At 39.0% G+C, this 26032-nt stretch overlaps 2 protein-coding genes across 2 annotated transcripts in view; both read right to left on the reverse strand.

Moving 5' to 3' along the window:
* Window positions 1-705: 705 nt before the first annotated feature.
* On the reverse strand, window positions 706-6700 carry eif4g2a (eukaryotic translation initiation factor 4, gamma 2a). Its single transcript, XM_049717693.1, has 20 exons — window positions 6593-6700; window positions 6404-6460; window positions 6200-6325; window positions 6004-6106; window positions 5767-5898; window positions 5613-5679; window positions 5373-5524; window positions 4869-4979; window positions 4594-4776; window positions 4354-4507; window positions 4108-4274; window positions 3918-4025; window positions 3692-3799; window positions 3506-3610; window positions 3202-3417; window positions 2849-3107; window positions 2310-2514; window positions 2027-2235; window positions 1835-1956; window positions 706-1680 (listed from the first exon to the last, which is right to left on the reverse strand). The coding sequence occupies exons 7-20, from the start codon at window positions 5454-5456 to the stop codon at window positions 1615-1617; spliced, it is 2097 nt and encodes a 698-aa protein (XP_049573650.1). The 5' UTR covers window positions 5457-5524; window positions 5613-5679; window positions 5767-5898; window positions 6004-6106; window positions 6200-6325; window positions 6404-6460; window positions 6593-6700; the 3' UTR covers window positions 706-1614.
* Window positions 6701-10857: 4157 nt separating this feature from the next.
* The window catches only part of galnt18b (UDP-N-acetyl-alpha-D-galactosamine:polypeptide N-acetylgalactosaminyltransferase 18b), a 45048-nt gene continuing 29873 nt past the window's right edge, over window positions 10858-26032 (reverse strand). The window contains exons 7-11 of the mRNA XM_049718011.1: window positions 18396-18581; window positions 16667-16804; window positions 13607-13702; window positions 12218-12382; window positions 10858-12077 (exon numbers count right to left, since the gene is read on the reverse strand). Of these exons, the coding sequence (XP_049573968.1) occupies window positions 11931-12077; window positions 12218-12382; window positions 13607-13702; window positions 16667-16804; window positions 18396-18581 (732 nt within the window). The 3' untranslated portion in view covers window positions 10858-11930. The remainder of the gene's footprint in view (window positions 12078-12217; window positions 12383-13606; window positions 13703-16666; window positions 16805-18395; window positions 18582-26032) is intronic.

The raw sequence follows: 26032 nt of genomic DNA on the forward strand, positions 1-26032 counted from the left end.
AAATGACTACATTTTCATTTCTACGACTTCGCTGATTTAGTGAGTTTCATGAGTTGTCACCTCGGTTTAAATAACCAAAAATAGTATCCGTTTTCCTTGCAAACGCATGACATATTTGGATTTATAAATTTTTGGGAGATTTGATTAGTTTTTATTTCATTTTAATTTGGTTAATTTTAAATTGTTCTAGAGAATAAGCGGTAGGCATGAGGAAATGGATTGATAAACACCACCAGTGTCATAACCGATTTTAAAATATAACCTCCTTGGACTGTATCACATCCTCCGTATTGATGTACAAATCCAATCCTTTATTAAAGGGATGACAATATAAGCCATCCTTTGAAAATAAATTTGTATTACTGGCCAAGTTCATATTGTTAAATGACAACTCATTGCATTATACCCTCTGAAACCCGAGTTGGTACTACAGAGTCAAAACCCCCACTGAGTTGAATTGCTCCACTTTAGAATGAACCTCCTTGCACTCCACCCCATTTAACAAGACATGCATGAAAGTCACTGGAGATGCATACCCCTAATGAAGATTAACAAAACATCTTGAAATGCTGATCTTTTATTGTGGCCGTTTCCAAAATCCATTTTCAGCACCAGTATATAATCAGTTTCGATAACAGGAATTAAGATGAGTTACATGGCACAAGGCACCACTGAATTGGCTGTCCAAGCAACACACAAACCAGCGCCCATGAAATGTATTTTATTCAAGGATAATCTGCAGATGCCCACTCAACCGTTACTTACGTTACATCGACACCCAAAAGAAAGCGCAGATGGTCACATGCAAGAAGATTAAAGAGACCACTTAAAAACCCCGACTATATGGCAAACTGGAAACTAAACTTTGGCTGTCTCGATGATAAAACACTTTCAAGTATAGTCAGATACAGAGGTATATTTATAAAAAGTGATAAATTAAAAAAGGCAACACAGATTTATTTTACAGCACATTAATATCCACACTCCAAAATACATGATTTATTAAAAAAAAAAAGTAATACTACCCATCAAGCTATTTTGAAAGCATCAGAAAGCCTAGAAGCAAAATGAAATCATTGCTTAGAGGGAAAAAAAACAACATAAATGGCAACTTATCGGCACTCTCGTCATTAGTTACTTGTGCCGTATGCCAAACATATAAAATGGCAGCCTGGTGTCAAATTCAACACAAGAAAAAAAAATGATCAGATGAGCTTCCACACAGCTGTCAAACACAAAAATCTGCAATTTAGGATTGTTCTTGATATCAAAATTAAGAACATGTATGATACTATTGCAACAACTCGTGATGTGCAGCAAAGTGCATCTAAAAACAGATAAAAATGAGCCTCTTGATAATGTATGTTCTCATTTGTAAACAGCAGCACATGATGACTGCAACCTGATTATGAAACCGTGTGTATGTTCGGCAAAACACTTCCTGTTACCCTAAATGTAAATCAATTCCAAAATATACTTGGGACAAATTACGTCTTTAAATAGAACCATTACATGTTGACGCTGACTGTAGTCGATTAGTAACAGTAGCGTTGTTGCTGAGTGAGGCAAAGTAGTAAAAAGAGGACTCAAATTCCAACACTGCGGGAGGGGATTTTAGTAATCTTCATCCTCTGACTCCTCATCTTCAGCAGTTTCCAGCCAGGTGAGCCACTGGTTCACCTGCATGGCAAACAAATCACGGTGGTTATTTTCAGGATCACTCAAAATGGCAAGTGGACTTTTGTTTGATGAAATTTGAACATTTGGGCATTTATTTTTGTTGTGATGCAGCTCCATGTACACGCATCAAGTTGTTTGTGGGGAGTGAACGTACGTGAAACAAGGCTTTTCCTTTTCCCGGATACTCTTGGGTGACGTCTTCTTTCCATGTTAGGAAGGCTTCTTCTTCGATGATTTCCATGTCATAAAAATAGGCAAAGAAGCGCAGCAGCATGCCTGGAAACAGAGAGCACTTTTAGCATTTCTACTTGCATGTGTGCGCACGTGTGCGTGTGGTGGTGGTCACCTTTGGGGAATTGTTTGGCGTTACAGTGGACCTGCAGCGCATAGAGTGCGCTGACTTGCAAGTCAGTGTGATCGTGCAAGAACTTCTGCATGACGGGCTTGAAAGAAAGCAGCAGCTGCTTCTCCTCATCGAGCTGCTCTTTGCTAGGCGCTGCCAACTGCTCTTCGTCGTCATCTGGGTTGATCTCATAGGCAATGTACTGCAAGAAACTATCAGGGGGAAAAAATTACAATGAGAGCAAGCTGAGTAAAAGCCTGTGTGCATGAAGGAGGGTGTGGTGTACCTGGTGGTGAGGATGTTGACAAAGCCTTTGTCGGTGTGCAGTTTGGGAGAGATGTTATCTTTAATCCACTTGTAGATGGACTGCGGAGAGGGGTCCACTTTGATTTGCTTCAGAAGCTCCTTCTCCAGCTTCATCAGGGGGAACAAAAAGCTCAGGCCTTTGCCCTCCAGAATCTCTAACATGCGGTCCTTGTTCTGGTCCATTTCTAAGGAAGGGAGATCAAATACAGTGTAAAGAGTAAAGTGACACTCTACCCCAATAAAAACTGGAGCTTTGATTGCATTATTATTAACGCTACAGAGTCATTAACAATTTGAGTGCGCCAAACTTTGAAGTTAGAGATTTGGGGTAGTAAATCCCCAAAAAACAAACTGTTGGCTAAAAGGGTTCGGGTTGCCCACATTTGGATAACCAAGCCAGATATTTATCTAGTGGTGAAGAGATTTGTTGGTGACAAATTTGATTGTGGAACAACATTCCTAAACAAAAGCAAATGAGTCTAAAATGATGGCTTAGAAGTGAGCTGGTGTCAGCCATACCAGGTAGCATCTTCTGCATGTTGACTTTGCTCTTCTGGAAAACATCAGCAAGCCACTCGCAATCCTTGAGCTTGACCATCTGTTGCAGACAGAGCAGGAAGAGCGGGAAATGGGCGCCGTTCTCCAGCTGGTGAGCCAAATCAGTCATGCTGATGAGGTCAGCGACGGCCGCCCGGGCTGCAAACTGAGCCAGGTACGATTTCACCAATGGGACTTCTTCCTCAATCTTGGGACACTGGTCCAGAACACCAAGAATGGCCTTTTCATGGAGCAAAAGGTGGGAAGATGATTTAATGCTCTTTTGTTGTGTGCTGCATGCGTGTGTTGCTGCTGTAGGAGTTGTTTACGCTCACCTGCAGAATGTTCTCCCTTGTGACAAGGCCCTCTGTACAGAGTTCGTGAATCAGGGTGCTCGCAAGCTCCTTATCATCGTCGGAGCGACTGAGCGAAGACACCACAATCTTGTTTAACATCTCAGTTAAAAAGTGTTTTGGAGCCTTCATCTCCTTGACAGCGGCCACAGCCTCGCAAACGTTCTTGCTGTTCAAATAGTCTGCAACCAGCGTCTCCTAAAACATGGCAATGGCCAAATGTGTTAAGCTGCATGTCATACACATTCTGAGGTACAAGGCCGTGAAAGAAAAAAATATACATTACCGTCATTTTGTGCAGTTCTTCCTTAGTCGGAGGTAGTTTTTTGCTGGACTTTGCAGGTTTTTCCTGAATTGGTGGAGGATTGCTTTTAAGACCAAGCTGTGGGGACTACAAAAAGAAAAAAAACATTAACCATGCAAGTTCTTAAAAGCCATTTTTAAAAATAAAATAAAAATAACATTTAATTACCTGTCCTATTAGGGAACCTTGGGCACTTGGCGGCATCATCGTCATCTGTGGCTGCAGCTTTGGCACTTTTTTGTTTAAGATGAATGACTGTGCTGGCCTCAGGCTGATCTGATGACATAAAAAATAAAGTTAAAAACTATCACCAAAGTCATCTGCTTACAAGATGAATTAATGTCATATTAGAACCTAGCGAGGGGCTTCCCACCATCTTGAGAAAACTAAGTACCTCATCAACATTGAGTATCCCTTTCTTGCTAAAGCGCGGGCCGATATCCTTAGACTGCATCTGAACCGAGCCATTCTGTTTATGGCTGAAAACCGGTGAACTCTGACCCTGGGGTGACAGACAGTTCAAGATTTTTAATGTTGAGAATAGACAGGATGGAAGCAAGATGAAAACACGCAGCGGCAATCACCTGCATTGGCTTGATAAAAGGCTTGCTCCCTGTGTCGAACTGGGGCTGATGCGAGTTGTTGCTGTTAATCCCAATATGGCCATTGAAAATTGGGTTAGAGCGGTGGCGACCCAAAGTTGGAGAGTAGTGGTCTTGAATTACTCCAGGACCCGTTCCGATACCAATCCCTGCACAAATTATAAGCAAAGCCAAATATTGAAATTGTGTTGCACTGTGGTTCATGCAGACAACCTTACTGTGGCATACCGGGCATTTGTCCAAACATGTCAGCGAGGCCCCCGAGCCCTTCTTTGTCAAATCTGACCCTGGCCTGTAGGAAAGAGCTATCCAGGAAGGTATTGTCCATGAAAAAGTCAGCCCTCAAGCAGTCAGACTGAGGTGGAATGAACACACCCAAGTCCTGCAAAACACATTCAGGTTAGCATCGGCCCAGAATGATGAGTGAACTGCTAATGAATAAGCAAGGGATTGAAAATACAAACAAACCTTTACAGCATCCTGGCGAACTTGGCTGATGGTCTTTGGTCCGTTGTCAAAATACGCTTTCCGAGGCACCCAGTTGTTCTGCCGCAGCTCCGTTGTATTCTGCAACAGGAAGCGAATCCTTGCAGGTAATTCCTTGTTGTTTGTCAAGGCCTGCATGCGGTCAAAGTACTGATTCATCAGGGACTGGAGGATACACAAAAAGAAAAGGTGAGTTACATAAATCGCAAGCATTAAAAGTGGCTGCTTGGTCGCAACAGCGCTTCCGGCAATCGTACCCGAGCCTTATCGTGATCAAGCTTGGGTCCCACCGTCCTCATTATCTGACAGAGGCATTCCAGGTCTTCTCCCATATCCTTAATTTGGACTCTCTTCTTCTTTTCCAGAAGCTTAAAGTAAAAATGCATGTCAAGAAATTTCCGTTTCTGCCCGACACCTTTTTTTTTTTTTAACCATACATGGGTGCCCAGACTTAATATTGTATTGTGTGAGCAGATTAAAAAAAACTCACGCCTTTCTCCATTTAAAAGAACGGAAATGTGGACTGAGTCTTTCCGGCACCATAACATAGTTTGTTGTTACGTTTATTCATTATAAGAATAGCAGCATTGTGCAGTCATGTAACATGATGTTAGTTTGTTAGCAGCCGGACATTTGGCACTGTGGTGTGTAATTCGCGACTACTATTTTATGTCCTCAAAATGTTTTATATATTAAAAATATAATAATTCTGGTCACTACTAAGTCAAGGTACCACAGTATGTTGCCTAAATGGAACCTACTGTTTTGATGCATTTATGGAGGATGGATTCATGGATAAGGTGGAGTTTCCCAAGTTCTCCAATGAATTTGATGTTGCCAAGCATTTTAATCTTTGCAACAGCACGCTGTTCCTCCTCTTCAGAGGTGAGAGGGCAGTCTTGTTTGTCAAAGACTATCAAGGAAGAATAACAACAAAAGTTAAACGGGACCTTGACAAAAACCGTAAAACATGTAGTGTAAAAGAAATATATGATGCACACCCTCAACATTTCTGGCGCGATTTTCAAATTCATCTTGAAGCTTGGATATGAGAAGCCTTCTGAAGGTCTGCAACAAAGAAAAGAAAAAAATCTGAATAATGAAGGGTCACAAAAAAAAACAGCAAATGCAACTTCAAAATATTTTGCCATTTACGGTATTCTGCTTTTTTGTTCCGGGATTTTCTGTTGCTGGATCTTCAAAGTTTGGTGCGTCTTCTGCCAAGCGTAGACATAGCTGAGCATACAACTGACTGTACTTGGGCTCTTCAAGGGCTTTGTCAACAATCTAAAAAGGGCAAAAGTCCAAAAAAAAAAAAAGTGCATTGAAGCACATAATGAACGAGTGCCTCAATGCACTATACAAATGGATGCTAGAATTATAGACACTGACCAACAAGATGATTCCTTTCAGGACAAGCTTTGAATCCACACCCACATTGAGGAGCTCCAGGCACAGTTTGTCAAACTTCTCAGGTGTCAGCTTATTAAGTATGCTAAAAAAAAAAAAAAAGCAGAGGGCCACAATAAACTGGGAGCAAAACGCAAAACCACTGCATCAATGTGGAGACGTTCCTGCCAAAACTCACCCTCTCACTTTTCGGAAGATTGCATCGTGTTGGCCTTTCTCAGCAGAGAAGCTGGCTTCTCGTCTAGTGCTTCGAGAAGGTATCCATCTCTGAGCGGCAGAACCTGGGGCCTTCCCCAGGAACTCGCTGTAACAAATTTAAAATTAGTTAGAGATTTGCCACACGTGCAACTGACCGACATCATAGATGAAAAATAAAAATCACCTGTTGCTTTCAGCCTTGGGAAAGTGCTGAGGTGCACCCCCACCTGCTCCCCCTACTCTGTGATACAAACAGAAAAAAAACCATTGAAACGAGAACGGGTGTATACGCGAGATACTTCCTGTTTACATGGGATATGTCTCGGGAGCGCTCCCAATGAAAGTAAGCAACGTGTCTCGTGTTACTAGCTACCTGAAATGAGAAGGAACCCCTGGTGCAACAACACTCTCCACTTTGGCGGCTTGACTACAAATATTTGGTAAAGAATTGTGTTCTGGGAAGGAATCAGGGAAAAACAACCTACAAGTAGAGAAGAGAATAACACTGTTACTCAACAAGCATGTTCAGATTTCAACTATTCAAAAAATCTATTTCACACAACAACGACGACAGGAGCATGAACTTGTCCTATTATTGCTATGCCAAAAATTTCTGAGAACAAACATTCTCGTTGATGGATCTTAAACTGGATACCAAGGAAATCAAATAAATGCTCAAAAGGCTCTCTGGTTTTAGGTCATACGAGGCCAGAAGCAGCACCATAGTGAAGGAAAAAAGGATTTATAACATGAAAACATTTCTCTAAAATGACAGTCTGCCAAATTGTCTAGTATGGTTTGAATGACCACTATAACTTTAGAAAACTCATGGGATCCAGAGACATTAAGTTTATGTCTAAACATGCATTTTTAGGAAAGATTCACATTTTTTGATGTCACCAATACAAATTCCAGTGAATTTGAATAAAAAAGGCTTAATTACTCAGTCCCAAATGATTTCTCTCTGCTACAGCCAATTGGCTGACAAGGTTCAGTAAATATTCCATCACTAAGTTCATATGGGTCAAAATTCAAAGGGGTTTTCAAAGTCAAAGCGTCAAAATGACCATGACATTTGAATCCCCTGTCGTAAAATTCTAACTTAAATCATGCAAATGGAACTTCATGTGTGAGAAGCACAATGTTAGCGGTTGAAAATGTCAAGTAATTCATTAATCTGGGCAAATTTTGCTAGGAAGGGATTTTTTTTAGGCTCATGAAGTGATAATTACAGTTTTGTAGATCATTCCCAAAGATAGTCTTGTTACTAATAAGACCGTGGAAGATATATAGTTATGGGCTAGTTGTCCTACAGTTTTCCTACTCGTAGTAGCCAAACCTGTCCTCCAAGGACGTCCTAGTACATGGACCTTAGACCAGATACCAAGGAAATAAAATTTTCAAATTGCTTCCCGTAGTTTTGATTTTAGTAGATTATTTTTTTTCTAGTTAACAGTTAGATCCTAGTGCGCCCTAAATTGTTCTACTAAATTTTAAAAAACTGGAATGGTACATGACCCTTCATTTGGACCGATCTCATTCTCAAACGGCTTTCGATCGTTCCAAGTACGTTCTCATTTGACCTGAAACTCGATTTAATCAAAAGGACCACTGAGCACATGACGGCTCCACGTGCCGGTGGAGCAAAATTCTTCAGTGGTACACACAGGCGGTGCTAACCTGGCACGAGGCATTAGCTTAGCAAAAATCGACGTCTCCATTTCGTTTCCATAACATTGTCTGAGACGCGTCGGCTGAATACGTCATTTACTGAAAATGTACCTGTGATAAAGTCGATTGATTAAAGTCTCTGTGACAGGGCAATCATCTGATCGACAGAGGCCCGCAACCAAGTCTAGATTTTATGACAATTCAAATAAATATATTTATACATTACAACTATAACATTTTTGGAATTTTCTTATATGTTCAATTAATTATGCTTTACAGTAATGATCGAGGTAATATTACCGTCAGAATTTGGTGATTCAATTAAAAGTGCGGAAGGGCGATTTTGATGTAAACCGAGGATACCGCGTTAGTTAATATCTTGGTAGAATCGTACTAAATTAGATTTGAATAAGAATTCAAACTGAGAGCAGGAAAAGCGAATCCAGACGCCGTTTTTCCTCAAGTCTTTGTTAAGAAACCGGATGTTAGCACATAGCCACCACCAGTACGTCGCTATCTTCTCAAAACGGCCATTAAGCCGACATCGTCAGATGATAACTTATGATCGAAACTATTTCAATACATTTTATTTATTCAGTTGACATCAGATAAAGACAACAATCAAATCTCCGGAAACCTACAAACTAGGTCAAGTAGCTGACATTGGCCAAGCCGTGAAATACCAAAAGCGCTTACCTTTTACAAAAAGCACGTCAGCTTAAATGTTCACTTTTCGACAAGTATAAAAAAAAATAGTAGATAAATGAGGGGAAATTGATGATAATTTGACGTAATTATCACCAGAAAGCTTCGGTTTCCAATAAATAAGAGGACGGCCTTGTCGTACAGGCTTGCGGCTGCTGAGAAGAAAGACTGCTGACTGGCTGCGTGCGTCACGAGGGAGGTAGTCGCTTTTGAATGGGGGCTGTTAGAAACGTCATCAGCTCGCCCCGCTTACGTCACGTACTAAAAACTCACCGTTTCGCAATCAGTTCAATTCCGGCAAGCCTTATTGTTTAATAACTCGCCTTAAACCTTACCGAGAAATGAGTCAGAAGCAACTTGCTGTCGTTATCTATGGCGAGTGGATCTTTCCAACTTATCGTAATTATATTCACTTAAGTTATTATTATTATTATTATTATTATTATTATTATTATTATTAATGGTGGTAGTAGTAGTTGTAGCTGACCACTGCCGCACTCTGAGTAGCCCCTTGAAAAAGAAAAAAAAGAAAGAAAAAGAAATCTTTTACAAACCCTTAAAAATCTTAAAACCAAACAAAAACACAGATAAACATTTTCCATTGAAAGCGAGGGGAAATTGGGGGGAGGATCCCAGCAAAAACTGGAAAAATCTAAAATGTGAAAAAAATACATACATATCTGTGAAATTGCTATTTGAACAGAATTATTTTTTTTTCCAAAAAGTACTCTCTATTGACTCTCATATCTCGCTGCTCCAATTTGTATGTTTTCAGTAGACCAGTAGATGTCACTATAACCATTACAATACAATGGTATTGCAAAAGATGCCAAACCAAAGCCATTTAAATTCTGTTCCTGATAGTCACCTAAAAGACGAAATATTTCTTTTTTTCACAGTAATAAAGTGGAAAAACAATACATCCAAAGCCTGTAATCCAAACTACTGGGATGCTACATACACACATGTATACAGTCATATGCAAATCATCAAACCTGACTGAACTGGAGATATTTTGTCAGGAAGAATGGTCACAATACCTTCAACCAGAATCCAGACTCTCATTGGAAGCTATAGGAAGTGTTTAGAGGTGGTTATTTCTGCAAAAGGAGGATTTTCTCTGTTGGGATGCCCAAATTTATGATAAATTAAGATAAGATAAATCTAAAAAATCATATGTAAAGTTAATTTAAAATGTACTTTATCTGTTATAGTTGATATTTAAATTGGACATCAATAGGAAAGGTAAAAAAACACTAAGGCAGGGGTGTCAAACTCATTTTTTTCACGGGCTGCATTGTAGTCATAGCTTCTTTCGGAGGGCCATTATGACTGTCAACCCGAATAAATGTATGAGCACCTCGTATTATATACAGTAAAAGCTACAAAAAAACCTGACAAATAACTTGTTTTCAAATCAGACGAGTAAAAACTGGTCAAATATTAAAATAATATATATATTATTAAAAGTGAAGACAATTTGCAATTGTAGTAATGATACATGAATTTGATGCACAATTTGTCTTCGCGGCCACATAAAATGATGTGGCGGGCCGTACCTGGCCCCCGGGCGTTGAGTTTGACACCTGTGCCATAATTGATTTAAGTCTAACTCAGCAAGTCGATGTGCGTAATTTTCTGCTGGGTCTGCTTGAGCATACAGGGGGGCTCTTGTTGCATCTATATTAAGAACAAACGAAGGAGGTCTTTTTGATGAAAGTGGATTTCCATGTATATTTAACGCAATGGTCTGTTGAGCCCTGCTCAAATACAGTTTCTAATGAGGACTGACATTTTGAAAACAGGCTGGGCCACCAGTCGCCTCCTCAGGTGCACAAAACAGTGAGAGCAGAGAGCGGACCTATTTTTCATCCTCCGCATTCGTCATGACTCACTGACATCCTTTACATGCTGTGTACTTTTTGAGATGCAGCATGTGTGCAAGAATATCTTTTACTTTGTATAGACTCACGCCAACAACAAGCAAGAAGCACCTTATTTTCCAAATGATGATTCATATTTCATTTTCATTGTGCAAAGTAAGAATTTGGTCGGCTTCCCTTTGGAGCGCTCAAGGTTGCAATGTAGCGGTACATACTTCCCAAACAGACTTTCACTTTTTTCATCGTCCTGCAAAAGCTATTATCCTTTGGTTTTCTTAAGTCTCTGCTTGTATTGACTTTAGTGGCTTTTGTAGTGTTTATTGCATTTTAAATAGTTGATGGGCATTGAGATTGTGTTTGTTAAAAAGGCACATGGATGTAGGGGTTTAAATGTTTTTTTATTTCTTAATAAAAATATTCAGGTTATTAACAAACAAAAAATAATCAACATATATACAGCTAATTCACAAAATAAACCTGAGACGATGAAATAAAATAGTTACAACAGGAACAGATTGCTACATGGTAGCCGTAAGAAAGCTTCAAAACACAGACACCAGTACCCTTTTTTCATCCAATGAAAATATGACTGTACTGCTTTAACCAGAAAATATACAAAGTATTGTACCTTGTGGTAAAAATACCAATTGAAATATCAGCGAGGTCATCTTCGCATGGGCATATTTAAATGATGTAACGTTCGCAATATGATTTAGCATTAATGACATCATGTAATCCTTTCCCCACCTCCATTTGGATATTTGAGATTTGAAGACAACATGTGATGACAAATGAATTGAACGGTGCTTAAAGGGCATGTCAACCCCAAAATTGTATTTAGAGTAATATGCTGTATGTGCCCCCAATATTCTAAACAGGGTATTCTAATCAACATTGCGTTTGTTGAATATAAGTTAAGCAGCAAAATTAATCTGTTTTTATCCATCTCTTGACGCGACCATTTTGCATCGTACTGCCAGTTACCGTCGACTGAAAATGACATCACACCTGCAGTCTCAGGTCACAACCAATCACAGCTCAGTTTCAGAAAACTGGTGAGACCTGGTAACTGGATTTTGCCGGTTTAACTCATATTCCACAAACAAAACAATCAGATCACTGTGTATTGATGAGTTGGGCTGCACAGAACATATTATTACAAAGAAAATGTTGGGGTTTACTTTCACTGTAACGTCAGAGTACATACTCGAGTTGCGTTTGTTTTCGGAGGTTGTAGCTTAAATGCTCATGACGCACTGATCAAGGTCATCAGCCATGTGTTTCTTATCTTTCTTTCTTATGTTTCTTTGATTAGAATGTATGGAAGGCTGATGTTAGAATTTCCAAGTGTGATGTTGTCTACTTTCCAAGCATTTGGAATGCAGAATTACACTCACAGATCTAGACACAAACTCCCGATGCAGTCACTCAGTCAAAGTCAGTCGGGTGTGCTCATGGGGAATTGCTATACAACACGTTTGTGATGAACCATTTCTGTCCAGTGCATTTCTGTAGAGAGAGTTGGTAACCAAACTCGTTGTCACTATTTGCAATAAGCTCCAAGCATCTTCTTGATTTCCTGTTCTGAATAGATCCTCCCTGAAAAAGATGAAAATGTTTAGAAATGCTCTGGCTCCACAAGAACATTATCTTTAAACTTTATTTTTGACACACGCTGCTGTATAGCAAAAGGCCCTGAGTTTTGTTATCTAAAGTGCTGACTGAACATTTGCTGTCACCTGAGTGAAGAACCAGTGTAGTTTCATGCGTTTGGCTGTGGCATATCCACACTCGATGAGGCGTGGTCTGCTGTTCACGTCCACTAGGCACTTGTTATCATCATCGTCAACAGTGGGACTAAGGAGACCCACCAGAAGCTGCTGAGTTCTGGTGTAGTACACATTCTGGAAGAACATAAAAAATTGGTTTTGATGTCTGAAGCAGTCACAGAGGATGATGAAAGGGCTAGATTAGCTATTAACTAGTTTTTCACTGAAATTTTTAGGCCATTTCTGATGACTCCCTAAACCTTTGGCTAGAATTTTAAAAAGGTGACTATTGTCTAACAAAAGAAAAGAACCTTCAACATGTTGAAAATGGGAAAAGTTGTTCAATAAATGTGTGCTTGCAGACAGCAAAGTTAATAGTATGAGATTTTAATTTTTCATTTTTTATGTCAATAGTTTCTCGGCTCCAATGGTCAATTACCACGCTCCTTGACTACTAATAATCAGTATCGACTTTAAAAAAAAAAAAAACTGTAATTCTGAAAGAGGACTTCTTAACTGTATTTTCAATGTTTTTGTGTCAAAAGGGTTGTAACATTAGAAAATCTTTGGAAGAATCAAATCTACTTATTTACTTGATTTAAATTTGCTGCTGACTGGTGGAATATGTCGACAGCAGACAACACGCACGATGGATTCAGAGCAAGCATAAATATATAATCCTTACAAACAGCCTTTTTTCAAGGGAATCGGCTTTCCTGTATTTAGCTGGGATACTGATCATTTGGCGGAGGAATAATCTCCGTACAAAAAAGAAAAAGGCTTTGCATTTACATATGGGAAAAAAGGAGAAAAATTTCATAATGTCACGAGTACAGTCATACTTGCAGTAGAAGGACATAGAGCATGGACAGGAAGGACATTGAATAAATAGTCAAACGGCTTTCCATAGGGGACACTAAAATGATTAGACAACATTTTGCTTTAACTATTGCATGCCTCTGTGGCTGAAAAGTAAATTACACATAATTGAGCCCCCGAGCAAAAGTAAATTGTTCATAGCCCGCTTTCATAATTACAGACTTAGAAGAATGAAAAATAATGATGCAATATCTTAATTTGGTATCATTTGTGAAATAGAAAGCCAGACTAGATAAGACCCAAAAAGTGTCTCAGCAAGGTGAAAACAATCTGCTCAGCCAAAGAAGGATGAAGGGATCAATAGCAGTTTGATGAGGTTGGCAAACACAGATGCGAATAAAGCTGTGTTAACATTTGAGGACATTTAAAGTCGCTGTTATTTCGGCTGACCTACGCTGAACAAACAGTTCAATTAGGTTTTAAACTTGCGACATGCTTTGAAATGCAGCTCTGGCTGTAAAATAAGAGAAGAGCTCAAACCTGTGGTGTCATTCCATGACAGAGGTACATGATGGGAACGTTGTCATTTTCAGGCCCTTGATCCAGACACACATCATTCTTCAGAGAGTTTTTCAGCTGTGAGACCCAAAAAACACAAAATGAGCCAATAGGACTGGTGTCAGTTAAGTCAATAAAATGAGTCAATTGAGTTGAGAAGCCAAAAATTCAAAGTAAAAAATATAAACATGAAAGAGTCAAAAATACAAAATTGGAACATTCAAGAGGATATACTCTACATTAATAAAGTAAATGTCGTATAAGTCATAATTTTGGAATATGGATTCCATTTTTGCTTCATATAAATGCAAATTTTGCAGCATTACCTATGCTCTTGTCAAAAAGTTATTAGAGCATGCTCTGCCTGATTGGCGCACCACAAGGTGCTCCAGGAATGGTGCTTGCTTTGAGAGTGCACGGCGATGGAACACTGCCAGGGACGATTCCACTCCCCACTGGCTCTGTAGACGTCTACTTTATGTGCTAATCAGTAAAGCCACAGGCAGCGCTAGGTCTTTTCCGAGAGCTTAAATGTAAACCTTTCAAGTTTTGTTTGGCAAAAAATACAAGAAGCTATTTTTTGCGATACCTGTGGAGACGAACTTGGAAAATATGTCAAGTGGCAGTAGAAGCCTTAAAGTAATCATTGATTTGCAATGGCAATTTTAAAAACATTCATTCATGACTCACAATCGATGGGCAGACTATTTCCAAAAACGGCTTAGGATGGAGCAATAGCTTGACACTTGAATACAGCTATTGTGTAACAGCATTCTACTTATTAAAAACTTTCCACAAGTTTTTGGTGTGTCTGTGGGAATCTTAGTCCATTTTCACAGACGATTTGTGCAGTCAGAGGTCACTGGCAGAAAAGACGCATTCCACCCCTGCAAACACCTGTTTGACCTATTACCCTCAGGTCTACGCTATAGGTCACACAAAACCCAGACAAATAGGCTCAGGGATAGCTTTTTCCCCAGAGCAAATCCCAGGTCAAATAACTGCGTGTAAGATCAAACGTGCAATATTTTCCAGTGCAATACAAACACGTGCAATATTGTATAATATCAACAATCTTCTAGTGCAATAACTAAACATGTGCAATATTTTCTAGTTTGTAAAACCCTTGCTCACACATATTTTTTTCTTATTTATATTGTTTAGATATGTACTGCATTGCACAATTTTACATTTTGTCTATTTTTTTTAACGTCATTTTTATGCACTTTGCAAAGCACCTCTTGGAGTGGCAAACAAATTTCGTTATAATGTAAATTTTGATCCCAAAGGTTTTAATTGAATTTGAGGTGTGTCTCAATAGTTGTGGCTCTACTAGACTGTGTAAATAAATTGAAGGGCCTCCCTCAAGGATACACCAGGGATGGCACTAAACCGGGGCGAGCCCCATCAGAAATCTGTACAGCACAGTAAAGCGCCTCCAGCATTTTATTTGATATCCTATAATATATTCATAAATTATTTTCTCAGTCCTGTGTATCAGTCAAGTCGATCTTTAGCCTCCGGATGGGGAAAAAAAATCATGAATCCGTCCCTGGGATACATGTACAATGATTTGAACCCATTGGCCAGGAAGTATGCTGCTTTCTCAGCTCACCATTTTATTAAATTTTTGATCATTTGAAAAAGAGTTTAAAAATAATGATGTAATGGTAGTTGTTTGCTTAGGTGACACATTAAAGACTGTTTGACTGGTTAAGGTATCGCCATGAGTGGAAACTTTAATGTGGACAGCAGATGCTTGTGATATTTCTGCTATTGTAACAAAGGTCATTTTATTGTATTAAAATAGCAATTAAACATGAGGACGCTCTGTTTGGTAACTAAAGCAAGATGGTGTTTTTTTTTTCTTTTGAAAGGTCGTGATTTTGGAGATGCGAGGATTACTCTCGACAGCATCTTATTTGAATATCCATTTCCTGAACCGCTTTATCCTCACAAGGGTCCAGAGAACGCCGGAGCCTACCCCTGCATTCTTTGGGGGCTAGGCAGTGTACGGCCTGAACTGGTCGCCAGCCAATTGCAGGGCACACAAAGACAAACAACCATTCACAATCACACCTACGGACAATAATACATTAAAAAAAAAAAACATCCTTGAAAGTTTGAAGACTACTAAAAAATGAACGCATGCAGAAAACGTGTTGTTGGTTTTATTTTTGCGTGCCGCTGTAGCGCCTCGTGAAACCAATGCCACTGGGTAGCACATCAAATGCATGCCGCAAACACAGAATAATGAGGTCTACAGACATGAATTAATGTAATAAGGCTGGCCTGCTTCCTTCGTTTCCAGCTGCCATTTGTCAGTTTGTACAAGACAAATCACCCATACAACAGGGGGCCATAATAGTGCAGTCTGACTGTCATTGTGCATTAGGGAGCATCTCAGATGAGATGTGGGCGGAAAGGGACATTCCAGCCTGGGCCAGTAAAAACAGTGCCAGCATTTGCCTAGGCAGCCGTCCGTGTGTGTTCTCCTGACTAATATAATTGTGCTGCAAAGTCCTCCAGTTGGATTAGCATTATCTACAGTTTAAATGAGGATGTCACTCTGCTGACCTCCATTAACGGTGAACAGTAATCAAAAGGAGCTTCTTGGTTCTTATTAGGGTCCAAAGCATATGGATTTTTTTTTTTTTAGGCAGATGCTTTGAGACCAGCAGTAGCTGGGCATTGGGGCACTTGCCGGGAATTGGGTCTGCATCGTCTGCATGAATGGGAGCAGCATGGTACCACCTGGTACCTTTGTGAACCAGAATAAAAATGTGACTGATTAATTGGCACATTTCTATTTGCTGCATAGTAGCCGTTTAAAATTGATTTTTATTGGGGGGGGGGGGCGTCATTATTTTTGGCTCATGTTGTAACGTGTTCAAGTTTAAAAAAAAAAAAACAGCAAAGGATTTTAGGAGCGCTAATTAATTGGTCATGTTGGTTATGTTCTTATGTCGCAGGTGACTTCCTGGTTTACAGAAATATTCCATGCTGCTGCTGAAGTGATGCTTAAAATGCAGAATTGCTTACTACGCCATATGCAACAGTTTCGCTGTACATCCTCATCTCAGGGTAGATGTTGACCAGGTACCATCTGAAGGTTTTACACTGCAGCCTCTTCCTCAGAGCCTTCCTTTCCGAGATGTCGCCAATGTCAATGCCCGAGTCCTGGATTCATGCAACAAGTGCATACAAAGTATAACATTGATTAGATACAATTAACAGGAGTGTAAATCACTGCACTGTTACAATTGCAAAAGGACCTTATAGATGTTGTACATTCTTGTTCAGACTTGAAAAGCATCTATTGAAACCATGCCACATCACATTTGCAGACTCAGCAATATTAGGCGCTCAGACTATGGTCGATCTCATTTCATCATGATGCTCACGATGCTTGTCTTTATGTCTCATTCAGAAATAATTCAAAGCACAGTGCCACTGCAGTTCTTCTCTGGTGGCCAGAAAACATCTAGAAGTGATTCATGCAGTTGATTTTCATTCCTCCAGAGGTAAACCAAAAGTGGCATTTGCCCTGCGTGCTTAATTCTTTGGGCTGCGGCTACATTTCATGCTGAGTGAGTACAGCCTAAGTTAAATGCCTCATTATTGACTGAATAAATTGCCTGCAGATGTTTATCTATTCAACAGAATATACAGAGGCCCCGAAGGGATAATACAATTAACATAAAAAGGCATAGTGCACCCATCTAATTATTCATCAAATTCAGTTCACGAGAAGAACAACATTTATCTGTTAAGTCCCTCTGAAGACAATCCTATCCCCCTAAGACCTAAATACAGTTCAGTGAAAACCACTTAAGTCAGAGACAATCAATCACAGGATGCTGATTGAATTTTTCTTGTTCTGTTCAGCTACATGATCATGCAGAAAGGTAGATCTGTTTGCCTCTTTATGCTAGAACAGTTTTCTCTGCAGTTTGAAATATTTCCTCTGTGGTTGTTTATGTCATGATATTTATTGGAAAACAATTACAGAAAAAAAGTTTGTGAAGTTTGACACACAGAGAGAAAGGTACATTTCCAGTTCAATTACCATCACTAAATTTCTTCACATGGCACGTAGTATATTACCAAAAGGTTAGAAATTGGCAACCAACAGTGGAAATTAAATTGTACCTTGAGGAATCCTCTGGAAACCACCTCAGTGTAGATTAGATCAATATGTATGAGAAATGATCAAGTGTTTCAATTTGTAAGAATGTAGTTCAATAGGGATATATTATGTTTCAAGTGTGGAACCAATGTGCATGGGTAAGTAAAGTGGTAAGTAAGTAAAGTGGAGTTTAATTTGTTTCATGGCTAAACCCAATTTACTTGAAGAGCAAATTAATATTCCCTATTGAAATGAATTTCAATGCCATTACTATATAGTACAGCAACCAAACCCCACCCCACCATTTTTGTTACATGTACGTAGTATATAATAAAGAAAAAAAAACACAGATATATAATAAAATATAATGAACGAGAATGTAAAGAAACGCACTGGTTTTATGACGTTTAGTAAGAATATATTTGTAGGAATATATTTACTGATGTAAAGATGAAATTATTGACACTCCAACAAAATTTCTTGACAGAAAGGTGCCACCATATGAACACAACAAAAATTGGATAGGAGCTTTTGGGTGAAGAGCACAAATTCACTCATAGACCAATTTGTGAATGCCAAACCACGAATATGCAGGGAGTGTTGCCTTATTGCACCTGGGGATGTGAAAACTCACTCACTCACCTCCTGAGGAATATTCCAGGCCATGTAAACATGACTCTTAAACTCATCCATCCAGACTTCTGCGACTCTGAGGGCATTACGTCGCACGTGAGACGTCAGGTCCTCCGTGTACGGTTTGTGAGCTCGTTCAATGTGGGCGATGCGAGCGCAAGGAAGGACCTCCACACTGCCACCACACTGCCACACCTGGCATTGCGCAAAATACAAATACACAAGAAGAATGGTGTGCCATCAGTAGGTTGCAACAGAGATACTGGAAGAGTCACAGAAAGGCAGTTATGTCGCTGCTGCATTCACAGGCTAGATGTTCAAACCTTTGTACTACATAAAAATACAGAATGAGAGAAAACCTGAAAGACTAACTGCAATGCACCACTCCCACAATTTGACACTTTATTATTGTAATGAAAAGGCTATTTTGTCTGCGCATACGAGGGAACCCAATTCATTATGCTGCAATTTGCTGGTGCTTTTGCCTCTTTTCAAGTGTGTGAGCAGCTGAGGAGCCTCTTCATAGTGAGTGCAGAGCGCCAGTGTTCACAAGCAATCTTTTTTTTTCTGTCACCCTTCTTGCCTTCTGCGGCCTCAACTGTCATGAGGAGGCTCCCCAGATGGTAAATGTTCAAAAAGGGGAGGCAAGAATCCATGTTGATTCAAATCTAATGATGCTATATGATGACTTAATGACGATTGCTAGGAGGTTTGGGACTGTTTGATGACTTCACCCTCAACCATTAGTGAAGGACTACTATTGAGAAAAATATTTTTGATATTCCAACTTGCTTTGCGGTGAAGTAGGGCATTATCTTACTGAATCCAGCAGATGTAGCTGCACTGCATGTACACGACTCATGTATGTATTCGTGCCTTGAGATATGACTTACCCAACGTTTTAGTTTTTTGAGTTTTTTTTCAAGTTTACTGTCATATAGAAATACACCCTGTATATTTAAAATTACAAAACATTAGTAAAGTCTCTAGCTTAATGCTAATGAACAATGCAAATTGCCACAAACACACTCTTATAACAACAGATAGTATTTGAACACTAATGGTGGAACAACACATGTAGACAGTTAATATAACAATGTTGATTGGCACATATCCTCTGCTAAGAATGAATAATTTAACTGTTGCTTACAGAAAAGCCATTGTATCGGCAAATATCCGTATGTCAGGATTATACAGTCGGTGGCGACACAACAGAAGGAGCAGCGCAATAACCTTTGGATAAAAGAAGAAAATGTTTCTTTGCAAAATATTTGTTTAATTGTATGCCCTTCGAAAGTATAGAGTGCTATTTCCTTTATTAAAAACACAATTCACATAAAAATAATAATTTTGGAACAAATTAATGGCATTTCTATTCATTTCAAGAGGGAAAGTTGATTTGAGTTTCATGTTTTCATTCAATTAAACTCATATCACAAGGCACCATAGCATATTATTTAATGAATTAATGAATAGGTTTTCATTCCAATTGCATATAATGTACTGTGGAGTCATTGGAGTATACCAGTCATCACACAATACTGCTGCTGCTGCTGCTGCTTTTTCTTGCTGTTTGTTCACACTCACATCTGTACTGTATATAACTATAAACATCAATATTGTTCAAACAATCACATGTTTATGATTGTTCAGCCTTGGCAGAAGCGCTCTATTGAGTGACAACATAATTGGGGTTCTGCATGGTTCAGTATATTGGAGGGCAAATTGGAGGGAAACAAAGACAGATGTCTGTTCTGTGTTTTTCCTGTGAGGAGTAAGTGCTTGATGCCGTTAGATTAATTTCACCTGATTGCAGTACACTATTCATCTTTTTCAAACATGCACATGCGCTGCATGTAGTAAAATCCTTTGAATTATTGTGCAGTTTTCTAATCAGGTACGACTGCTGCTGTTGCACGCCTCACTCACAGACTACACTTTATTTAGATTATAGTTTCATTTCGTATCTCCTCATAACAGTTTGTAATCTGTTGTGCTTATAGCAAAAATGTGATAAAGCTTGCAGTCGAGAATCCCTAATCACTTCGGATTCCGAGGGAATGAAAAGCCACACCACGATCAATACCATTCATACATAAATTTTACAGGTGACAAAGGTTAATTCAAAAAACTTTCAATCCAGAGCCCCAATTTCTTCTGATTCCAAGGGAATAAAGTGCTATATGTATCAGATCAATATCATTCACGAGCTATACTTTATAGGCAGCAAAGATTAATTCAAAACGATGATCTTCTTAGACTTATAGTGAGATCAATAAGAAAACTTGTTATACAATTTCAGCTTGTTTTGTAGCTTGTGAAATGCGAAAAACTTTCATCAACTGATTATTAAAAGACAACAATTCAAACTGTTTAACTAATTGAAGTAGATAAATGGTCTTTCACATTAATTTCTCATTTGCCTTTATTTACGTGTAAGCTTAACCTTTAAAATTAAAACATGTACGTATAACTAATGTGCTATTTTTATTGTAATACAGATTAATCTATTAGTTGTGTTTGTTCAAAAATACATATAAGAGAACCTTGAATAAATAATCAAATCACAATAGTAACTTTGGGGAAAAAGAAAATCACAATTAGATTTTTTTCTTTATATTCGTTCAACCTAAAATCAAAATAACATGTGTACCATGTATAACGATATAATTTATTTACTTAATTTTTATTCCTTGCAAAGCGCTCAGTGATTTTTAGTCATGCCTTTGCACAGACTACACTTTGTCATCTGCCACAGCTTTCAAGTTTTAGCTCATTACAGTCAAATAAGCTCCTATTTGAAATCGACTTCCTATCTTCACAGACCTAAAAGTTCTTTATAGTGTTGCCTTATTCACCCTGGAATCTGGAGAAGCATGGGTTCATCCATCAGTCATGCCATGACTCATCACTGGAGGCCTGAGGTAGAGAAGTGGTTGAAGTAGGCTGTATTTTACTGATAAACATCATCAATCTGACGTATCATTTAATGGAATAGCATCCATCAGAGCATTTCTTTTGGAATAGAGTGAGGGCATCTAGACAGCAGATACAGCAGATGCTTTGGGAAAAAAAATATCTTTAATGCCTCACAACTAAAGAGTTAAAACTGTCATCCGGAATGACGAGCCATGAGATGGCAGTATAACACGAATGACCTCAGTTCAACAAGCATCAAAGGATTAACACTGCATACGTTTGACTATTTATTTGGGTCACTATGACTATAAAGTGCCGTTGGTGTCCTCATCAGAGTCCCTTAGTCATCATGAAAATATGAAACTCTGAGGTCTTGTTATGAGAGGCAAAGCATTTGTGCATATTTGAATATACTAAGGATTTCTGTACTGTTAATGGAATAATTCTGAATTCTGAACACATTGGAGGTTCGACTGGATCTCTGACTGACACAAAGTCAAAACGTCAACTTGACCATACTCTAAAAATGATGACAGCACAATTTGGAGTTTGCTTAATAATAAATAAGATGAACACAAAGCCACATCATCTCAGTTATTTGTTTTTCTTCCTCCTGAAAAGGTTGAAATAAAGTAATTGATTTGTATGGCTTTTAAGCGACATTAGTGGAGCAAGAAAAGTTTTGAAAAGATTTCTCTTGGTCTAATTTTTCATATTACCAAAAGATTGCATTTGAACAGAAGTGTGAATACTTTTTAAAATCAATAATATTTTGCACTATTCTGCAAAAGTTCAAGTATACTTTTTGCATAACCCTGAAAGGCCTCTAAATGGCCTCTTGACAAGAAAGGAAACAAACTGGGAACTTTTCAAGGCACATGTGATTAAGAATATTTCTTTAGAAATATGATTTTCCATTTCATACTTTCTGAAGCATTCTACTTTCATCTCACTGAACCCAATCTCTCATCCTTCAACACACCAAGACTGCCAGCCTCTCAAAAAAAATAAAAAAAAACACCCTAAATATTTCCCACTGCAATCATTTCACATTTCCTCTGCAAAGCCATGAAAACTCTTCACATCAAAGCACATGCAAGGTAAGGCTGCTCCTCCTCCTCTGCTGCCCAGAGCAGTGCAAATAATTGGCATCGACTTGCTGCTTGTATGCATCATCTCACACTGCCTGCTATCAGTACATTTACCGGCTGCACCACTCTATTTTCACATTATAGCGTTTCTCACAAAAACATGTGATCTGCCAAAATACTTGTAGTAGTGTTAGACCGTGCCTCACTGCTCACTAACAATTCACATAATAACATCCGTCTTTTCATCTGATGAAAGACTAATTCACTGCCAGTCATTTTCAAAGATGAGTGTTCACCATACTGCCAAGCGTTTTAGAGGATGTTCTGTGACAATGGGAGAAAGGAAACCTCCCCCAAATAATCCACTCCTTCAAAGGAAAAAAAAAATCTAACTGTAGAACATTGGTATATGAACACTCACATGGCAGCTTTGTGCACACGCTGTATCCCGCCGGTCTCATTTGTTATGAGCCAAGCCTTACTGCTTTAACAGCATGGCCTCCTTGCATAAAAAATGCCTCCCCCCTCCCCCTGTAACATAGGAGCGTTGGGAAAGTTAAATTGTAGTTACTGATGCTGTTCAAAGGAGGTTGTAATAAAGAAAGTTTGCACATCTTGTTCACTGCTGCTCTGCTGAAATAAACGAATCTTGCACCAAGGGCTTGCGGGTCATTGGTCTGACCTTATCAAGCAGATGGAACTGTGGTGGCGTTTTCTTCCCCCTCCGTCCAACCAACCATTTTTTAAGCTTATCCTGTTCTGCGTCACTGCAGGGGTTGGATCTCATCTTACATTGGACACGTTAAGTGGGAAGTGATCCGAAGATAACAGCCCTAAAGTCAGCTATGTAAAATACTACACAACCATTTTCTTGAATTTGTAGTACACTGAGAAGAGTGTTTATAGAAGCAGTCTTAAAGAGAATACATTCAGGACAATTGACGATTAGACTATTTTAATTGGGGGCACAAATGATTGCTCGCACAAAACATTGCCTGGAAACAAGTAGCCAGACCAAAGTGTGATATGACTGCAAAAAAGAATTTAATTACTATGCCTTCTAGCTAGCTAAAGTTTTACCTCCCCTACATTGTTGTTATTTGTTGGCATGTCTTATTCTTACCGACGTGCTCCCAATTTCCTGTGTGTGGATAAAAAAGCAACCACCCCAAACCGAAGTGAGCAGAGCTGAGATGAGCCAAGATAAGGCTACAAATCCCCAGCGGTACTCCTGTTACTACTACAAAGTGCTTTTTACAGATTGGGAAATGTTTTAGCTAAGCATGAGTAAAGGAAAAGAAATGACTAACATTTGACAAGCTTTTGACTCACTTAAAGAAAAGCCTTTGAGGTACATGCACAGTTGATGGCTTCTAAACATAGTGTCCAGGAAAACGTCAGACCAAGTCAAGTAGGTCATTGTGCACAACACTGCAATCAAAGCAGCCGTCCATGAAATTTGGAGCGCGTCCATTTTTCCTCTTCTGGTAACGCAAGCCAAAGAACAGCCAAAGGCAATTTGCAGATCCAGCATATAATGGAAAAAACGTAATATCTATTTTTTTTAATGCTCTACACTCTCCTCAGAGATTTACCGATATACCTGTAGCAATGTATTGTTAAAGGGAATTAAATATACAGCATAAAGTGCCCGTACAGTTAACCTTCAAGGAGCCACTTGAATATTGGCTCAGCAATACTTAATCAAGGCTGCCGGAATTGAATGCAACTTTCCAGATGAGAGATGACAGCCTGAGCCCAGCTGCCCCTGTTCCAAGTACAAACAGATGTTTGGACTTCTAATGTAGTCATTGCGCAAAATGTATTTGACCACTTTACCACTGAGTATTGACCTCATCAACTGAAAATAATCTGTACATCCCCATCTACCACCTGTGCCATTCTGGCCTGCTTGACCTTCACTGACCTTTATCTGAGGAATAAATAGAGCTAAAGCCAAGTTTGCATATGTTCCCAACACGCACAGCGACCTTGTTTCAAGCCACTGTGGACACGACAGCACTGACACAGCAAGCAGAAGGATAGCACTGCATGAATCTTGTTTGACTGTGTCGCAGACATTGGGCAGAAGATGAAGTTTGAGAAGAAATGTTGCAAAGCAGACACTGTGCATTCTCTCCACGGGGATTCCACGATTAGGCTTTGGTATTCTCTCGACTCAATCCCCCCCAGCAGGTGTGTTGAAGAGCACCGTGGCTTCAGCATGTGCGTAATGCTGCAGTCACGTTGCCTTTAATGTCTTCACTCAATGGTCACAACATTGGCTACACTTGCACAAGCTTATGATAATCTCTGTTAGTAATGCTGTATTTTAAAAATGTGCCTTTGCAAAGATCATTATGGTTAGTCGGGATTGACAATATTACTGTGCACAGGTATTAAAGGACCCACTATGTTCATTTCGAAATTGTGTCGAGCTGTTTTAATATCTTGTCCCAATTTTGTAGCTATATAAAGCAAGCAAAATATTCGGATTTTTATTTGTCTCATCAGAATAATACGCTGTCTGTTTGTTCAAACTTATGAGCTCATTTTGAAATGTAATATTACTTGAACAAGAGACTTCTTGATTTGAAACTGTATTTGTGTGTCACATGAATCCAAACCCAAACAGTGCTTTATATTGTCGCACGTCGAATTGGTGTTTATGATCTTTATGCCAATTTTAGTGTTTTATTGCACTTTGATGCTTTCATTTGTTAGTATACATTTCAAGGGAATAGTTGAGACTAGTGATGATGGCTGCTTAGGTCTTCTGTTTCGGGCAGGCTGCATTGGCACAATGTCTGGTGTTTGGTTACTATATTGTTCTGTGAGTTATCGCTCTGCGGTAAAAGAAATTCTAAAGCCGTGCAGGATGGGGAGCCCTTTAAGAGGAAAGGTGACAAGTCCCTAAGCTGTTTGGAAGTTAATTCATGCCTTGCTCAAGGATGCATCTCGCCAGCAAGTTACAACTCATACCAATCTTTCAATTTTAGCTTGAAAATGGATTAAAACCTGATATCCTTTGGTTCTCAATGCAGTAAAACTGTGGAAAAGGTCCAACCCACGACCAACCTTGAGCATTAAAGTGAAAAATGATCCACAATTTCCAGAATTACTTGCAAGAGACCATGATGGCATTTACATTTAGATTAAATTAAACTGTAGAACGGGGAGGAATAAAAAGGCTGTCTCTTGCATAATTTCTTAATCCAATTCCTTTTAGAAATATTGTCATATCCATATATCATATTCTCCCCCTCCTCTATAGCTAATAGTAGACAGCCCTCAGTTTAATCCTATAGAGTTCCAAAAGACTAGAAAATTCAACAACACGATGTAATAACTATATTTTTGAATTATTAATCAAAACAGACTACCTTAATAAAGACCACATTTCCCATGCACATCTTTTGATGAATTCACAAACATTGCTAAAATATTTACTTCACCTGAGATATTAAAATCGTTCAAGCATGAACAAGGAAATACCCATCCCAACTATAAAAGAGTTGCGAGACATGATTTAGGGCATCTACTATCCTTATCTCACGAGATCTCACATAAAATAAACATTTGTGTCAGTCTACCTAATTAGAGTGCAGTGAGTGATTGACAACAGACAGCGCGAGT

The sequence above is a fragment of the Syngnathus scovelli genome, chromosome 4, assembly GCF_024217435.2.
Source record: "Syngnathus scovelli strain Florida chromosome 4, RoL_Ssco_1.2, whole genome shotgun sequence".
NCBI lineage: Eukaryota > Metazoa > Chordata > Actinopteri > Syngnathiformes > Syngnathidae > Syngnathus > Syngnathus scovelli.

Excerpts from the sequence above, each read along its gene's own strand:
- eif4g2a (XM_049717693.1), bottom strand. The coding sequence starts at position 5,456 with ATGCTTGGCAACATCAAATTCATTGGAGAACTTGGGAAACTCCACCTT. Across the intron at positions 4,508-4,593 it reads TTCGCCAGGATGCTGTAAAG|GACTTGGGTGTGTTCATTCC; the intron begins GTTTGTTTGTAT and ends TGTGTTTTGCAG. Across the intron at positions 3,800-3,917 it reads GGATACTCAATGTTGATGAG|ATCAGCCTGAGGCCAGCACA; the intron begins GTACTTAGTTTT and ends TTATGTCATCAG.